This window comes from Pempheris klunzingeri, chromosome 23, assembly GCF_042242105.1.
Source record: "Pempheris klunzingeri isolate RE-2024b chromosome 23, fPemKlu1.hap1, whole genome shotgun sequence".
Taxonomy (NCBI): Eukaryota; Metazoa; Chordata; class Actinopteri; order Acropomatiformes; family Pempheridae; genus Pempheris; species Pempheris klunzingeri.
This window is the reverse complement of record NC_092034.1, coordinates 8,163,669-8,180,831: the sequence shown is the minus strand read 5'-3', so window position 1 is coordinate 8,180,831 and position 17,163 is coordinate 8,163,669. Positions and strand designations below refer to the sequence as shown.

The 17,163-nt window shown below is 44.0% G+C and overlaps 1 protein-coding gene across 1 annotated transcript; it reads left to right on the top strand.

Moving 5' to 3' along the window:
- The first annotated feature begins 4,653 nt into the window (after positions 1–4,653).
- Positions 4,654–15,237, top strand: arhgef15b (Rho guanine nucleotide exchange factor 15b). The gene is made up of 15 exons (XM_070854948.1): positions 4,654–5,129; positions 6,950–7,939; positions 8,051–8,096; positions 8,224–8,291; positions 8,628–8,920; positions 9,359–9,519; positions 9,765–9,917; positions 10,107–10,236; positions 11,142–11,216; positions 11,539–11,631; positions 11,720–11,874; positions 13,083–13,250; positions 13,369–13,454; positions 13,550–13,654; positions 14,120–15,237. Exons 1-15 carry the CDS (start codon positions 4,691–4,693, stop codon positions 14,287–14,289), a joined length of 3,132 nt encoding a protein of 1,043 aa, XP_070711049.1. The 5' UTR covers positions 4,654–4,690; the 3' UTR covers positions 14,290–15,237.
- Positions 15,238–17,163: the final 1,926 nt, after the last annotated feature.

The following is a 17,163-nucleotide window of genomic DNA, read 5'->3' as shown; positions in this document are numbered from 1 at the left end:
TTGGCAGCTTCCTCCTTATATCTCTATCTTACACAACCTAAACAGCATTTCTAACATTTGCATATCTATGTACTATTAATGCCACCAAGCCAATAAAAAAATATATATATATGTATATATATATATGCATATTCCTCTCCTGTATTTCCAGCCTTAGTGTGTATGAGTGTGTGCGTGTGTGTGTGTGTGTGTGTGTTTTTCTTCCAGACACACCTTTTCCGTCCTCTCTTCCTGTCCAACGTGGAGCTTAGAAACACATCACACGTATTGTAATGGTAGCTCTCTTAAAGCCCCCCTACCCATTTTCTATACACACTGACCCATTAGTCAGAGACTCCAGAGCAGATGGCATACTGTACACACACACACACACACACACACACACACACACACACACACACACACACACACACACACATTGAGCATTGTGTTAATGGACACCCTCTTTAAGCACTTAAGGATTGTTCTCAAGCCGGTCTGATTTAAGGGATCACACCGAATCTGATATCTATTGGATTTACCAGGACAAATACACTTACTGGGATGAATGACTGGCCCACTGACCCTGTCTGAGTGTGTGCCGGGTCCACTGGAGGATGTAGCTATTGAACTAAGCAGGTCAACAGAGCAAAGGGAAACAAAAGGAAAGTGAAGTCTGTTGGGGGCCGATTGAAAGACAGTCAAGAGGGGGAGAATTTGTAACCTCAAGTCTAGTCTCTCGCTCGGTGTATGAGTGCATTAACACACAATCAGAATACGTTATGTCTGTCTGTGAGCGAAAAACACCCTCGAATTTGAGGTTTATGTGTCACAGAGTGGACAATGATAATAACCTGAGGGCCAAAACTGAAACCTGGAAAGACCTACATTACACACCCACACCCCCCCCCCCCCCCCACACACACACACACACAGTACATGACTTTAATCATGTCACGTCTCCTTATGTCTGAGATTATAAAACAAGATAAAAGCAGTTTTTATTCAGAAGAATGTCTCAAAATGTCGACGACGTGATCAAGAAATGAGAGCGGGTTGATGGTCTGTGGTTAGAAAAGCCCACTGCTTTTTTAATTAACCTCCTGAAGTTTTCACGCCACGCATTCCTGCCATGTCATCCAGTTAATTATTTAATACACGGCCCCTTGTCAACCCAAAAACATTCTCCCGTCACACTGAAACATGAAGCCCTCTGTTTCTTTATTAAAAGCTCACTATCCGTGCAGCATGAACATCCCATCCAAACTGGTCTGACGAGCTGGCGCGCTCTCTCATTAACAGCCACTGGCTGTGGAGTGTTATTGACTTTAGTGTCGAGGGCCCCAGATGGGAGATTTTGTGTCTGTGATGCTTTTGTTTACCGGCTGGCACTCCTGTTGATTAATGTCCTTAAAATGTTTTCTGGTCCGTCATGACTTTTTATGAAGTCACTTGCACTTTATGCAACATGAACAGCCTCTAATCTTCTCAAAAAGCAGTTGAGCACTTTGCGAATGCCCCATTAAAGGGGTACTCCGCTGATTTAGTGTCGCTCTTCAATAAAGTTGGGGGACTTTGAGACAGATTGAAAATATGAAGGTCAAAATCGATGCAGCAGAGGTCGAGACGTCCTGATTTAATGTCTGTATGGCTCGAGCTCCAAAAACTGAGTCCTACATTTCCCATAATGCAACTGTCTCATTTTGTTATGCTCTTGAAAACAACTCACAGGACCACAGAAGAGTGTGCAACTGTTATCTCAAGCTGAGTAGTGAGTCTTGTAATGAGTTACTTTGTTTCTTAAATTGGTGGAATGCCCCTTTAAGAATCTTTTAAACCACATGTGTTGATCATAGGCTGCAGTTTTATATTTCAGCAGTGTTCAATAAGAGATGACTTTTCTTTTCCAAACAACAGTCCAGAACTCAAAGATATTAATATTACAGCAACATACAGTTGAGAAAAAGCAGAAAAGTTTCATATTTGAGAAGCTGGTCAATCAATTAACTGAGGGATTAATCAATGCTGATTGTTTCAGCATTTGTTCTGAAACAATTAGTCAATAAGCAGAAAATGTATCAGCAAATCATTTCAGGCCATTCCGCAAATATTTGATGAGATATTTCCGTCTGGACCAAAATGGTGGAGCGGCCAACAGACGGACACTGACATCCATAAAGAAGTGCTGCCACGTGGACAAAATAGATACATGGTGTTCATGTGACTGCCAGCTGGTCAAAATACTGAAGTACTTACAGACTAAATGATTCATAAATTAATCAAAAACATAATCCCTATGTTATGGTCTGTAATAAGAAGATGTGTTGCAGCCTTTCACTGAGGTGTGTCTAATCCTAGATGCTTGCAGCTACATGCTAAATGTATAAATCAAAGAGTCACATAAAGCAGTGCAGTAACGTCCTCCTCTGGATCCTCGCTCTGTTTTCTGCATGACTCAGAGGTTGACGAGGCCTCCTTTGGGTTGATATTGCATCAGCTGTTGCACACACATCAGAAAACCACAGCGAGAAGAATGTGCAGCACGACCATTTGGTCGCCCAGAATGGCAACGCAAATTCATATTATTGTCGTCACGTTTCTTTTTATAGACGCTGAAGGAATCGCCACGTTTGACTGCTTCATTTGAATGACCAGAGTGCTTTGAATGCACGGGGCATTCCTACTTATTATAATGATGTTTTGAAAGTTTGGATAATGCTTAATTTGCTTACTTTCATGGTTAGGACTGCGCTTGAATTTGAACACACACCTGGAGGGAGAAGTGCTGGATTTTCAACATAATCTGGTGTTTCATCTACTCAGTCGAGCATGTAAACCTGTAGGGATGCTTTTCTGTGGTTGTAGTAATGAAGAGAGGAGGGTTCATTCAAGAAGTTTATGTAGGTTTACAAGCTTGGAGTCTAACATCACAGGCATAGATGAGACTAAAGAATACAGAGCAAAGCTTTCACATATATATAGGATTCCACAAGCAAGATCTGGTTTCAGGTATGTGAGGGGGTACCCCGAAGATGGACTTAAACCTTTACATGTGCTGACCATCGTCCAGACAAAGTGGAGTCAGGAAGATAGAATGCAAATGAGAGGAACGTGTATGTTATCTAGGACACATGTCCCTACAGCATGTTACAAGAAAAAGACATTCTAACAAAACCCAAATCTGTCAATATTTGAAATGAAACAGTCCTGTCATCATGTTTGTTTGATTCCTCCTGGCGTCTGACACCATAGGCTGAGGGCTGATCCCTTACTCTGGAAAATGGCAAACATTAGATAATCATGATCAAAACATACAATTGAAGTTACTGTGAATAGCTGGTAAAATAGACAAAGCAACTTTATACTGTGACTGTTGCATTTGTAGCTATTATTTAGATATGACGATAAAGGCTTTGGGGATCTGGACATTTTTGGTTTCAGCACCTTGAAAAGTGTTTGAACTTTACTCTGAAAAGCTGTACGCACCCTGAAGGGGCAGCAGTACACATTTAGGGCCATATTTTTAAAACGTTGTTGGGACAAAGGAAGCCTGCAAATATTAAAAGGTTGTACAACCGTTTTCAGAGCGCATGGAGACTTGCTGAAAGGTAAAACTAATAAGCAGCTTAAGGCTATTCAAACTGTCAGAGCGACAGTGGACAGGGTGGAGCGATTATAAATGTATATTTGTATTGAACCAGTGGTTAACTATTAATTGAAATACACCTGTTAGTTGTGAATCATATGGCACTGTTCAAAATGCCAGCTTCCCTCACAGGTATTAAAAGCAAAGCAAAGAAAATGTGTGGACACGTTCTTGCCATTTACTGCGTCCTTTCACACGGACGTTCAAGCTGTAATTTAAAAATGAAATTGAAAGTAATCTTAGGTCTGTTTTTGCAGTTTTCATTGGCTGATTATTGCTGTTTTGATCGGTGTCCCTGCACTGCTGACAACATCATGCTTTTCAGCTGTGAGTCATTAATAAAGCTGCTGTACATTATCTTTTGTTTTATGTGCAGGAATGTGTTCTCATTAGAGATGAGTCAGCTCCTTATAGTGCAAAGTTCATTCTCCTCCGAGGCCTTACAGTAATGGAAGCATGGAGCTCAAAGTCTAATTTTAGCATTACACTGTAAATGCTGGGTTATGCAGCCTAGTGTAAATGTTTATTTCACCCTTAGAAAATTACTATAATGACAGTGAATCATGTCTTTATTGAATCACAAGCCAAAAAGGTTGAGAACTACTAACCGAGGAGTGGAAGGCCCTCACTGTGTGATCACAACATCTCCATTTCAAGTCTGACCAGGCACTTTTATTGCATTCTCCTCTTTACCTCTTTGTTCCCCTGTTTCCTGTTCGCTCTCAGCTGTTTAATGTGGGAATGAAATCCCCAGAAAACGACATAAAATAAAGCAATTTCTACTTGTGACTCCATATCATACATTATGGCTGTATTCATTCTTGAGGAGATGAAACTATCCGGCATTTCAAAGGAAAATAAAGATGATACTATTTAAACTGTCCATCCTGAGTGCAAAGTACTCTTTTAATAATTTACACATTATGTTTGATATATCATGAAACTGGTGGTAAACTTTTTTCTCCTTTCTCTTTGCTCATCAGGTGATGATGGCGTGCTCACATTGACCTTTGCCCTCAAAGGGGCTGGGAGTGAAACACACTGTAAGAGAAAGCTTCTCATACCATGTCTGCCCAGGAAGCATCGCCCCCCCAACAGCCCCCGTCACCTTTACCCCTCAGACCTGAGGCCAAACCGAGACCAGAGATCCCTCCGAAGCCGTCGTCGCAAAGCAGCGCCCCTCCTCTGGGAGACACAGGCGGGAGTTCGAGCCTCTCTGGAGGGAAGGTCAAGCAGATTGTGAATAAGTTTAGCAAGCAGGAGCCTGCGGCGAATGACCCTGAGGAACAACCTAGCAATGGCACTGCAGAGTTCACGCCAAGCAAACGGTTCAAAAGGCCGCCCACGATAAAGCCCAAGCCGCGCCGAGCCAGTCTGCAGCTCCAGACAGCAGGCGAGCAGGCGCCTCCGCTGCCTGTGAAGAGGAGCCGCTTGCTGCAGAAGCAGAAAGAGAGCGCGGGAGGAGAGGAGGGGGACGGCATCAGTGTGGAAGGAGATCGATCAGGTAGCGTGGATTTTGAAGTGTCCCAAGGGTAGAGGTGTTTCTGTCCTTAGCTCATCACTCGTCGCTCTTTCACCTTGATATGCTATTCATTAGGAAGCCTTGTCACATGATGTCTGGAAAATGCAGTTATAGCATGTTAGACCTTTACCTTTGGCTGTCATTCAAAACTGGCAACATTTAACGTTATTTATTACAGCTTTTAGTCAGCAGGACAAAGATCAGAGAACACTATGAAGTGTATTTCATTCTCACGTGGTGATAATGACTTTACCTGAATTTACCTGCAGTGTTACTTAAGTTATGGCCAGGTTCACAGACTCCCAGTGCAAGGTAAATCTCATCGATAAAACTGAAAGAAAAACATTGGACATTTGCTAGTTAATGTACACACGTGTGTATGTGTGTGTGTGTGTGTACATCAATGGGATTGAAAGTTAAATCGACAGCACAGTCTGGCTGTCGTTCTGACTCTGAACTCTCAAACGTACAGGTGTGGTGCCTCTGGCTAGTCTGAACCAACAGCCGTAAACAGGTTCTGTCAGTCAGCTGATCACCTGTGTGTGTATGTGTGTGTCTGTGTGTGTGTGTAAGTAACTAGAGTATCTCCTTATCCTCTAGTTTTTGTTGCTTGGTGAGTACACAGTCACATAGTAAAACACATTCAAACTTCTTTCAGTCTTAATCTCGTTGACATGGGATTTCCATTGCTGTGTCATGATGTTCAGCTTTGTTCTGACTCAACAAAAGAAGAACTTGAAGAAGTGACGTTTATTGACTCTCTGATTACATAGAGATTTATGTTTTCCCTCCTCAGTTACACATACTGTATTATCACTTCCTTGTTTTGGTTCCTTGTCAGCGACAGGAGGCCTTTAGGCAGGACCTCAGATTCTGTGTCAACATCTTTTTACAGATGATTATCACTGGTGACAATACAATATCAGAAACTGGCAAACAGTGCATATTACTACTACGATATCAGATCATATTACATCTTCAGATTGCAATTTGTCTTTGGCAATACTCCACAACACAAAAACAGCAAGAGCAAATCCTCCAATTTGAGAAGCAGGATCCAGAGAATGTTTTCTTCCTGAAAAATAACTTCAACAATCAGTCAACTATCAAAATGCTTAACAATTACATTTTTGTAAATTGCCTAATCAATTAAGTGACTAATCGCTTCAGCTCCACTGGTGATACTTGAGCAGTTCTGGTGATGGAGTTTAATTTACAGCAACTGTTACACTAGCAACAAAATACAAGAATTGTGGCCTTTAATGAATATGATGCAGTTACCTGAAAAGCTGACAAGCTCCTTGCATTTTTATTTAACTACATTTTTAAGAAGAATTCTGGCTCCCAGTTAGATACTGAGTTGGACTTTGAAAACCCATCACTACCTTTGTCTGACTTTTTTTTGTGACTTTCATTCTTTACTAACTGACCCCTTCAACCTTCATCCTCTCCCTCCTCTCCCTCCCCTCCACCTCTTCCATTTCCTTTTGTCAATATTGGATTTTTTCCCCACTGCAACCCTCCAAACTTTCCATGAATATTTGAACACACCACTCGCAGATTTGCTGTATTTGCATAATGATGAACTGCTGACTCGGCAGCCCAGCGTTTATCATGCGAAGCTTTTATGAGAAGTGCAGATGGAAAAAGAGAAGCTCCTAATGAGCCGTCCTATCTGGGGGGATGCACATGTAGGAACGAAGTAGACAGGAAATACCTTATTCGCGTCCATCAGCATTATTTTCTTCCCTTTTCATAAACATTTCAAAGCCGTTAATCTGTGTTGCTTCTTTTTGATGCAGCGCCCGATGGAAAAGAGGTGGAGGAGCAGCTGATTGGAGGAGATGAAGCGGAAGTGGAGGCGGGGCACAGTCCACACACGCCTCTCAGTCCCTGCTGCGAACCAAGCTGCAGCTGTGTGTGTCACCTCCAGTGGCCCGGCATGAAACTAATATGGGTGCCCGTGGACGTGATCGACGGTGGGGAGGAGGAGGGGGGAGGTGGAGACGAGGACGAGACTGACGTGGAAGGGCAGAGGGGGGAGGACGGGGAGGACTGGGAGGTGGATGAGAGGGGAGGGGAAGGGGACAGTGAGGCAGGGGATGAGGCAGAGAGGACTTCTGTGGTGGATGAGAGTGAAGTGTTGAAACAAGAAAAGGTAAAGTTCCACCAATCTTTGGACGTTTTGATCGCTGAGAATCACAGGAGACGCTCGGACCCAGGTCCTCACTCTGTTCTCACCTCCCTTGCTGTCACTCGCTCACAATCTCCACCAGTTCCCCCAAAACAGATACCACAAATCCACTACACACACACCCAAAACGAAGAAGAGAATATTTACGAGGCCACTCTTCCAGTGTTCGACCCTAAAAAGACCACACCTGTGTGTAAAGAACTGGATATTCCTCTAATCAAAGTTCGTAAACCAGCCCGTCGGTCTAAACTGTCCTACAGCACCTCAGACCCAACGTCAGAGTTTCAGAAGGACACAGAACCCACATCAAGCCCGGACGACGTGCCGCCTGCCATCCCACCGAGGATGCCCGTGGCTCAGGACAGCCGCAGCCTCACGCCGGTGCACCGCGGCGGCATTCCTCTCCCCCAGCCCACGCTGGAGGAGTGGCGCGCACTGCGGCCCTCGTCCCCCAGCGGCTCCACTGCCAGCGGGCTGAGCCCCCAGCGGGCCATCACTCCACCGCCAGCCAGTCCGCACAGACCCCCGCCTCCACCTCCAAAGGTAGACCCCAGGAGGCTCAGCAGCGCCTCACTGCAATCCCTCACGCCGAAAAAAGGTTTGTACTGAACAAACATTATTATGTTTGCCTGAGATGAGCAATGAATGATTCACAAGTTAATTTCATGTGAGATCGAAAGCGATGACGTCCTTTGCTTGTTTTTTTTAGAAGGAGAGGAGAATGAAGGGGAGAAAGAGGACACAGTGGAAGAACCGTGAGTTAACCCTCTGTGACCCACACTTTACCTCTTACTGTTCTGTCCTTCTGTGTTTTGTTGGAGAGTTTGGTTTAATATTACCCTGTACGACCCCTTTCTCCCCCCTCCACACTTCCTGTTTCAGCCGTCCTGTTCGGAGTGACTCCCTCAGGAGGGAGTCTTCGTTCAGCTGGGAGTCCCGGCTGCAGGATGGTAAGGCTGGCACCTGGAACTAGCAAAGCATAAAAAGATCAATCAGGACACAGTAATACTTTTAGCATGATGCAACATCAGTATGTTAGCCATGCAACATTATCAGTTGGTGACTTTTGCCAAGAACCATAATGGTTTTTCTTCTATAATTCAATGATCTCATGCTGTGTCTCAAATCTATACTACATACTATTTTATTTTGACAAATGGCACTATTTGTGGAGACACAACCATTTACCAGATACCAGTTGGACAGACACCATGTTTTAGTTTGTACAGGTCATAAACTCTTAACTCAGCCTACAGTTCATTTTGTTGACCTTTGCTTCCCCTCAGAGCCTCTTTACCAGACGTACCGTGCCACCGTCATCACCAAGGAGATCCGACGGCAGACAGTTTGCCGTAACATCAGTAAAACCAGCGTGGACTACGCCATGGACTGGACAGCCCGTCGCTCCGGGACTGGAACCGGCACGGCGACTGGTAGCGGGCCTGCGACTGGAAATGGAGCACCCAGGGGCAGTCCTGTGCCGCCCCCGGGCCAGAGCACCCTGTGGCAGGACCTCCCGAGTGTTCGGGACAGCAGAGTGCTGGAGAATCTCACCCCGGAGGAGTGCAAGTACCAGGAGGTGAGGGACTGATGTGAGGAGAGGTGGGGGAGGCTCATCTACTGAGGAGAGATTAGAAGAAAAATCAATAATGTGAGGTGGAGAGAAATGGGAGATGCAGTATCAGGTTTTAGAATCACATCTTAGAGCAATAATGTGAAGTTTTGATGTAAATTAGGTTAATTCTGCCTCACTGTATCACTCACAGTTGAAATATAATATTGATTCACTTCATCCACAGTTGATGGAAGCTTTTACAGTCACTTTGCTAACTTTCCAACATTCCTATGTGTATGAAATGATGCTGTTATTCTCAGCAGCAGCCAAATCTTGGCTGAAAATGTTATACAGGAAAACTAAAATAACAAAAGGGGCAGCCTTCATAATGTGTTAATTCCCTATTTCTATTTCAGTTTCTAGCTGCTGTATGTGTGACATTATTCACCTTTTCCCCGGCAGAGTATGTTTGAGGTTTTGACATCCGAGGCCTCTTACCTTCGATCTCTTCGAGTTCTGACCGAACACTTCCTGGACAGCCGGGATCTGGAGGAGACGATGATCATCAGAGACAAGAAGACCCTCTTCTCCAACATCCTGAGGGTCCGAGAGGTCAGCGAGAGGTGAGAAATGGCAGAGGGAAGGATGGAGGGAGATAAAGGAAAAGGGAAATAGGAAGGGGATTTATGATTTGAACTACCACGAGGTCACTTGGGACAAAGATACCGAGATAGGAAGGAAAAGCAAAGATGTAATGAGTTATTTCCTGAACTGAGGCCACCCCACGGCCAATTAAGGCTTCGTAAGTCTTTGGGTGGCTTTTAATCTAATTTTTTCATTTTTTTAAAAATCTTTCCTGGCTCCACAGGTTCTTGAAAGACTTGGAGGACCGCATATTTAAGGACATAGTTTTCCCTGACATCTGTGACATAATCCACTACCACGCCCAGCACAACTTCCCTGCCTACATCGACTACGTCCGCAACCAGATCTACCAGGAGAAGACCTACACCATGCTCATGTAAGGAAAGGCAGTCTGTCCTCTCCATCTGAATCACCAGCACAAAAGATGATTGTTGTTCAATGTTTTGTCTTCTGAAACCCATCTTCCTCCTCCTTTTTCTCCCTTTTCTCGACAAGCTTAGGAACATGACCGCTGCATGTTTGCATATATGAATGATTTACCATGATTATTAATGTGTGTTCGCAGGAAGAACAACGTGCAGTTCGCTACGGTGATCTCACGCCTCCAAGAATCGCCTCAATGCCAGCGGCTGCCTTTCATGTCCTTCTTGCTGCTGCCCTTCCAGAGAATAACACGCATCAAAATGCTCATTGAGGTGAGCAACGTTACAGGAAGACTAGTTAAAACCTTGCAATAGAAAGGTGGCTGCTTAGATTCACAATAGTCAGTAGTTTGATGAACACAGCCAGGAGGTGGGTAGCTTAGATTTATAGTTACAGCTCATTGGCTCTCTGTTAAAAACAAACAGCTGTTCATTTTTCTATTTTAGTTTTTTGTGCAGATTAAACAGCAGAGGTGCTGTAGAGGTAGAGGTCTTTTTTTTAACTTTGGACACAGCCAGAGCTTTTGTCCCACGCTTTCAGTCTTTATGCTAAGCTGAATAAATCACCTCTTGTGTCTTAGCTTCTCATTTAACTCACAAACAAGCTCATCCCCCAAAATATCATATGCAGGAATATACAATAGAAACACAATTACACTGTTATATTTGTAGGTGCAAGGCTTAGGCTGCAGTGTAAGTGTTAAACAGTTCAATACATTTATGGTTCTGAGTCATTGTGCGTTGCTTTGTAATTGAAGAAGCAGAAATATGTCTGTTTGCTTCTGGGTTTCTTCCCCTTTGACCAGAAAATTCAGGAGGTCATTGTCACAGTTATGTTACTGGCGTGTGACCACAATGCAGTTAGCCTTTGCAACCTTTAGATTAGTTCCTCGTGTGGCTAAACGAAATGCCACAGTACATTCTGTATAACTGACCCATCTCTACTTCTGCTACAAGCTATTGAAAGGCAGTGATCTGAGTTCATCACGGTGCGTTGTTTTGTGGAATGTCCTCATTTCAGCGTTATCTCCTCGTCACTACATCTTGACCCACAAGCAAACACACCGGCACGCCTTGCCTCAACCTGATGACCCTGTTTGCATTTAGATGGAAAAAATGTATCCCGTCGATGCTGTTTGTCCGTTGCAGAAATAGAAAGTGGTTGTTTGTCGTTTCAGAACATCCTGAAGAGAACAAAGGAGAGGACGAAGGAAGAGGAGACAGCCTCCAAGGCTCTGGCTTCGGTGTCGAAGGTAAACGCCCTTCACTCATCACCCTCCCTTCTGCCTACAAATCCATATAATTTGACTCTCGAGTGCCTCTCATGCCTCTGGAAATTTGACGTCAGCCATTGTTTGAGTGAAGGATTTCCTATTGATTGAGCTCCACAGTGACAGTGAGTCATACGTGTCACTGAGGACAAAGAACAGGGAAACATTTGAGTGTGTTCACCAACGAGACGAGAGGTTTTATATAACAGCTGAAGCGAATGTGAGGTTTATAATTGTGGAAAGAAAAATAATCTCTTGACTGATTCATTTCATGATTCTCTTTTTGTCACTCATAATCACACAGATTATTGACGAGTGCAACACGCAAGTGGGAAAGATGAGACAGATGGAGGAGTTGATCCATGTGTCTCAAACGCTGGAGTTTGACAAGCTCAAGGTAAACAGACGCACCATGAATGCACACGTAAAGGACGTTTATATAGAAAAGAGATAGACCTTTCTGCCTTTGCTCGTGTCCTCTCCAGGCCATCCCGATCATCTCCCAGACACGATATTTGGAGAAGAAGGGAGAGCTGCAGGAAATGTCCAAAGGAGGAACTCTCTTCAACATGAGGGCAAAGTTCACGCCCGTCTACCTCTTCCTCTTCAATGATCTGCTCATCATTGCTGCCAAGAAAGGGTGAGGCAGAATCGATCCATTATTCTGCACCAATTAGAAACAAACAGGGCTGAGAGACATTTTCAAACAAAATCAATGCCAGATATACTGTAATCATTCAGAAATTAGATCTGACGAAAGCCTTGACAGCTTTGAGAAATATTCAACATTTAATATTACATGAATTCAATGTTTTGCTGCTTTTTCATGACATTAATTTCTACACATATTAGGGTTCTAAATCATCACTTACAGTATGTCCATTGACCAGTAAGTCAAAATTTCTGACCGTAAAATACCTGCAAAACTAATCACTTACCTTAGCTTTCCTCTGCGTTTTGTGCAAAATAGCTATTTTACAGAGCTATGACACCACACAGAGATGGTTAACAAGGTATAAACATCACACCTGTTAAACATCAGCATGTTAGCTTAGTCAGTGTGGGCATATTAGCATTTAGCTCAAAGAGCAGCCCTACAGTGCAGCATGCATGGCTGTACACTCATTCAGGGGCTGGTTTCCATTAGTAGCTGCACTTCCCCTCATTCACTTACCCTCAGCCTTTGGTGTTACGCAACATCTATGCTGTAAATGTTTACAAGAATATAACTTTAAGTGAAGGGCCAGTAAACACTTTTCAAGCAGCTGCTGGAAAGCAATAGATAAATGCCACCGTTTCCTGTAAGTTACTCTGTAAACTGAGGTTATGTGTTAGCTTCAGGATAGGGGCTCTTTCAGAGTGATGCACTGCACTTTCACATTCAAGATCATACACTATGGTTTATCATTGACTTTGTAAACAATAATGGTATTAATACGTTACAGGAGGGTGGTTATGGTCTGTGTGCAGCCAGTCAGTCAGTCTCCTTGGAAGCTGTGCAGAGAAAATCTCTGCCTGTGTCTTTTGACAAGCTGTCGTAATGCCACTTTAACAATGAAGAATGTGACCACTGACCGCAAAAGCAATCAGGACTCTTTAACATTGTGTCGTCACTAGTGAAATGCCAGACTTCCTCAAATTTAGCAGAATAGCATGTGAAAAGAGAGGAAGAGTAGATTTCAAATATGCCATTGTTGCATACATGCATCCACACGAGATGAGAATTACGACTCGATACATAATACTGCACACGCTTCAGCATTTGTTTATCCAGTTACAACTCAAGTTTCAGCCTGATAATTACAAATTCCAGTATCCAACAAATAATATCTTCTTTTTCTTGGGCAGTGCGGAGCGGTTTGTGGTACTGGATCACGCCCATCGCTCCCTGGTGCAGGTGCAGCCACTTGATGAAGGCGGGAGCAGCAGCAGTCCCTACGAGCACTGCTTCAACCTCACGCTGCTGGAAAACCACCAGGGACGCATGATGGAGAGGCTGTTGAAAGCTCCCACCCAGTGAGTACCTTAGTCTGACTCGACCAAATAAGAAAAGTAAATCCAAATCCTCTTTATCTCCACATACAATAAAATATAAATTCCCAACAGGCAGCACTTCTAACCTTTCTGTCAACAGGTCAGACATGCACAGGTGGATGGCGGCTTTCCCCAACCCCACCAACCCAGACAGAGAAGACGACGAAGTGATTTATGAGGACTGGGGTGAGGACACACACACACACACACCCAATGCACACACAGTGATACTATAGCATGTGATTGTGAGTGTTTCTTATGGCTATGTGTATGCGTGTCAGATTGTCCTCAGGTGCAGTGTGTGGAGCAGTACACTGCCCAACAGTCAGACGAGCTCACCCTGGAGCCCACTGAAATCGTCAACGTCATCCGCAAAACCAATGAGGGTAAGAACGTGGAAGGAATCCTGCATCGGTGACTTGATATTTATCCGACTGTCACCGAGACAAGCAGGCCTTTAAATGTAAAATGATCACATACAGGACTGTAAACATGTCCTCTTTAAGATGAAACTACTCAAAAGTGCAAACAATCTGTATTTTTGTCACATTAGCACCACTTTTGTATTTGTCTGTCATTGTCTGTGGAGCTGGACAGACTAAGGTTTCAATGCAGTGCAGATGTGTTTATCAAAAAAGTCGAATGCACTGACGTGACTTTGTGCCCCTTCCTTCAACTCTGCTTGCTTATACACCCTGATCCTCATAACTGCGTCAATCCTCAAACCCTCCACCTTAGCAGTTTATTGATTTGTTTTGACTTTCTTGCATGAACGATACAGAAACCTCCAATCTTCCCTTGTTTGTCCTCCTCCCACCCTGTCCCTACTCTCCTCCTCCCCTTTCTCACAGGCTTTTACGAAGGCATCCGCCTGTCTGACGGTCAGAAGGGCTGGTTCCCCATAGCAAACGTCATAGAGATCACCAACGAGCACGTGAGGCGGCGAAACCTCCGAGAGCGCTACAGAGTCATGCAGGCTGCTAGTATAGTCACCAACAGCAAGGCCAATACCATTAATTAGCACGGACGGATCAAGGATGTTTACATTGAACCATTTTTTTAAAGGACACAAACGGACACAAACTCTTCAGAAGTGAACAAAGACTATTCAGGGACTTTTATTAGTTGAAACTTCAGTTTCCAACAACCAGGAAATGAAAGAAGAAGGGTGACATAACGGACCTGCAAGTATCAGCTTATTTACAGTACTGAAAGAAACTATGTAAATGTGCATGTTTGCGTTCAGTAACAGATCAGCATCTAACAGCATTACAGCTGTAGCTAGTTAACCTCTTCTTGTGAGTATGTAGCCCTGCATTAGCGTCTACTCGTGCACTGCTGTGAAACTGCTGATTTGAAATACCAGTCGTTCTAGACATTGTTTTTCCGGATTTTACAAATGCCAGATATGCTGCAAAGAAGCGTTGGGTGTTCCTGTAAACGCCCCGTAGTTGTCACATGCACACACAAGTTAAATCCTCTCATTCCTGCCACACACAACAACCTGTCTTGTGTCACCAAGGTGGCCAGGATACAGGATACTACACGTTTTATGATGCAAGAATCTTACAAAAACACATCTTGAATGAACTTAAGGTGTTAACATTTATCCAACCATAAGACAAACGTGCAACACAAACCTAATCGGGAAGTGCCTTTGAATAAACTCAAAACACACAACGGCACAGCAAGAAGCATGTCAGGATCATATCAAGCACAAGATCTTTGAAAATGCATGTAAATGTGGGCTGAGTTGTACTGCCATTATGACATTTAAGTCGTTATTAGCCTGTGTCACTAGCCGTTGTGGAATAATACTGTAGCGCCCCCTGCAGCTTGTTGTCAGTGAAGACGGGATATTATTTGTGGATAAGCTGTAAATGTCCATAATGTTGTAAATAATGAGTGAGGGAGTGCCTCCCTCAAAACAGTAGTAGTGTTTTAATAAAAATGTGTCGTTTTTGATGGGTGTTCAGAGGCTCAACTGTTGATTGTTATTGATCAGTTATACAGTAATAAGAAAATTAGAGAGCAAATGTACAATACTCAAAGGTAGACTTATCAAATGGGAAATACATTTAGATCGTAGAAAAACAAGGGATTTTGGGGTATATTTGGTTCAAGGGGTAAAACTTTCAGTGTAACAGGTGCAAACCACCTTCAACTGGTTTCCATACTGGGAAAGAGGTAGTGAAGTCCCTTAAAAACACACCCAGGGACAAGAGGGTTTAAGATCACTGCACGATACCCAGCGCTTCCGTGTCTCCGAGGCTCAGGAGCACCTGTACACACTCAGAATCTGACAGTGTCCCCTCCTTCACCTCTGAAAAGTCTCCAGAGACACTCGATCTGCTCTTTGCTTTTGAGTCTGAGGAAAATGAGGTCGGCCTCGGGGGTAGAGACGATGCCAAGTATTCATCGTAAACTGGCAGATGAATGTTATCAGTGATCTTTCTCTCCACAAACCCAACCCCCGCCGAGCCTGGTTCTCCAGATTCCCTGGCACAACCGACGCTGATGCAGCCAACGTTGTTACGGGAACAGTCTGTAGTTTTTAACGCAGGTAAAGTCTCAGATCCTGGATGCTGGTATTGCAGAGGATCAGGAAGTGTTGCTGCTGATATATTGTGGTTTTGGCCCCAGATTTTGTCGCTCTCCATCACATTAAACCGACTCAGGAGGGTTTCAGCTGCCTGAAGCTCCGAATCGGACCAACACCTTCTCTGCTGCAGCTGACTTTGCAAACTGGCCTCTCTCAGGTGCTGCACGTCACTACAGGAGGGTTCATACACCTCTTCAGCTGAAGTGGAGTCCATAGGCATGTGGTGGAACTGGGTGGGGTTCAAGTATATGCTGGAAAAGTGCATTTGCAGTGCAGTAAGGGTGTCTTCACTCTGTACAGGCTCTTGGTGGTGCAGCTTCAGGAGGTTGGTAACAGCCTGGTCCTCTTCCGGGGTAAGGTGGAGGACAACACGGCAGCGTTGCTGCACTGGAAGGTGGAGGGTATTTATTGTCAAGGTGCGGCTGCCCAGATCCCTGGATGGGTGTGGTCCAGATCTGAATGGGTCTGGACGGGGTGGTGGGGCTGGGCAGGCGGACATAACTGGGGGAGGAGTGCTGAGCTGGAAGCAATCTAAAACCTGAGGGAAATAAATTGTATTTGACATGTCACAATACTGTCTGTGTGTCCGTACATGACACTGGGGATTCATTTAATCAATACTATGAATATGTGGGGTCTAATTAAGGAGGTTAATGATTAACAATCAGTTAGTCCAGATGGTAGGTCTTCACCCTATAAGCAACATTAATACTGTTAACTGTTAATCTGTCAAAAGTCCTTATGTTGGTTAAACGGTTAATTATCAAAAATGCCAACAGACCTGCCTTATGCTGCTTCACACACACTTTTCAAAATTAAATACACAACGGCATTTCTAGCTCAAACAGCTTTAGTTTGCAATATTTACTTGTACAGGAAAAAAAATTTCCATTATTTCAATGCAGCTCTTTTTTTGTGTTTCTTACTATCCACCTCCTTATTTTCTGTTTTATGTGCTTTCCTTTTCAGTGCTGATGTCCAGAAATATTGGTGTGGTCAGATAATCCAATAATTACAGGTCTTTGATAGTTTTCCCTAAAACAAAAAGCTTGCATAGCCGATGCAAGAGTATGTTTTGACTGCCAAAACAAGCTGCCTCCTCCTTCTTTTACCCTTGGTTTCAATTTCCTTCTAGACCCCTGGTCGGGGTTTTAGCTCTGTCTGACAGGACTGAGCCAATCTTATTAAATGTCCTCGTCTGTCTGAGCCCCTCCATAAGCCCTAAAATCTCCACCACCATCACCCAAAGAGCACAGGGGACAGGCAGGGAACCCTTCATCACCTCAGCCTGTT

Excerpts from the sequence above, each read along its gene's own strand:
- arhgef15b (XM_070854948.1), top strand. The coding sequence starts at position 4,691 with ATGTCTGCCCAGGAAGCATCGCCCCCCCAACAGCCCCCGTCACCTTTA. Across the intron at positions 5,130-6,949 it reads TGTGGAAGGAGATCGATCAG|CGCCCGATGGAAAAGAGGTG; the intron begins GTAGCGTGGATT and ends TTTTTGATGCAG. Across the intron at positions 11,875-13,082 it reads ATCATTGCTGCCAAGAAAGG|TGCGGAGCGGTTTGTGGTAC; the intron begins GTGAGGCAGAAT and ends TTTCTTGGGCAG.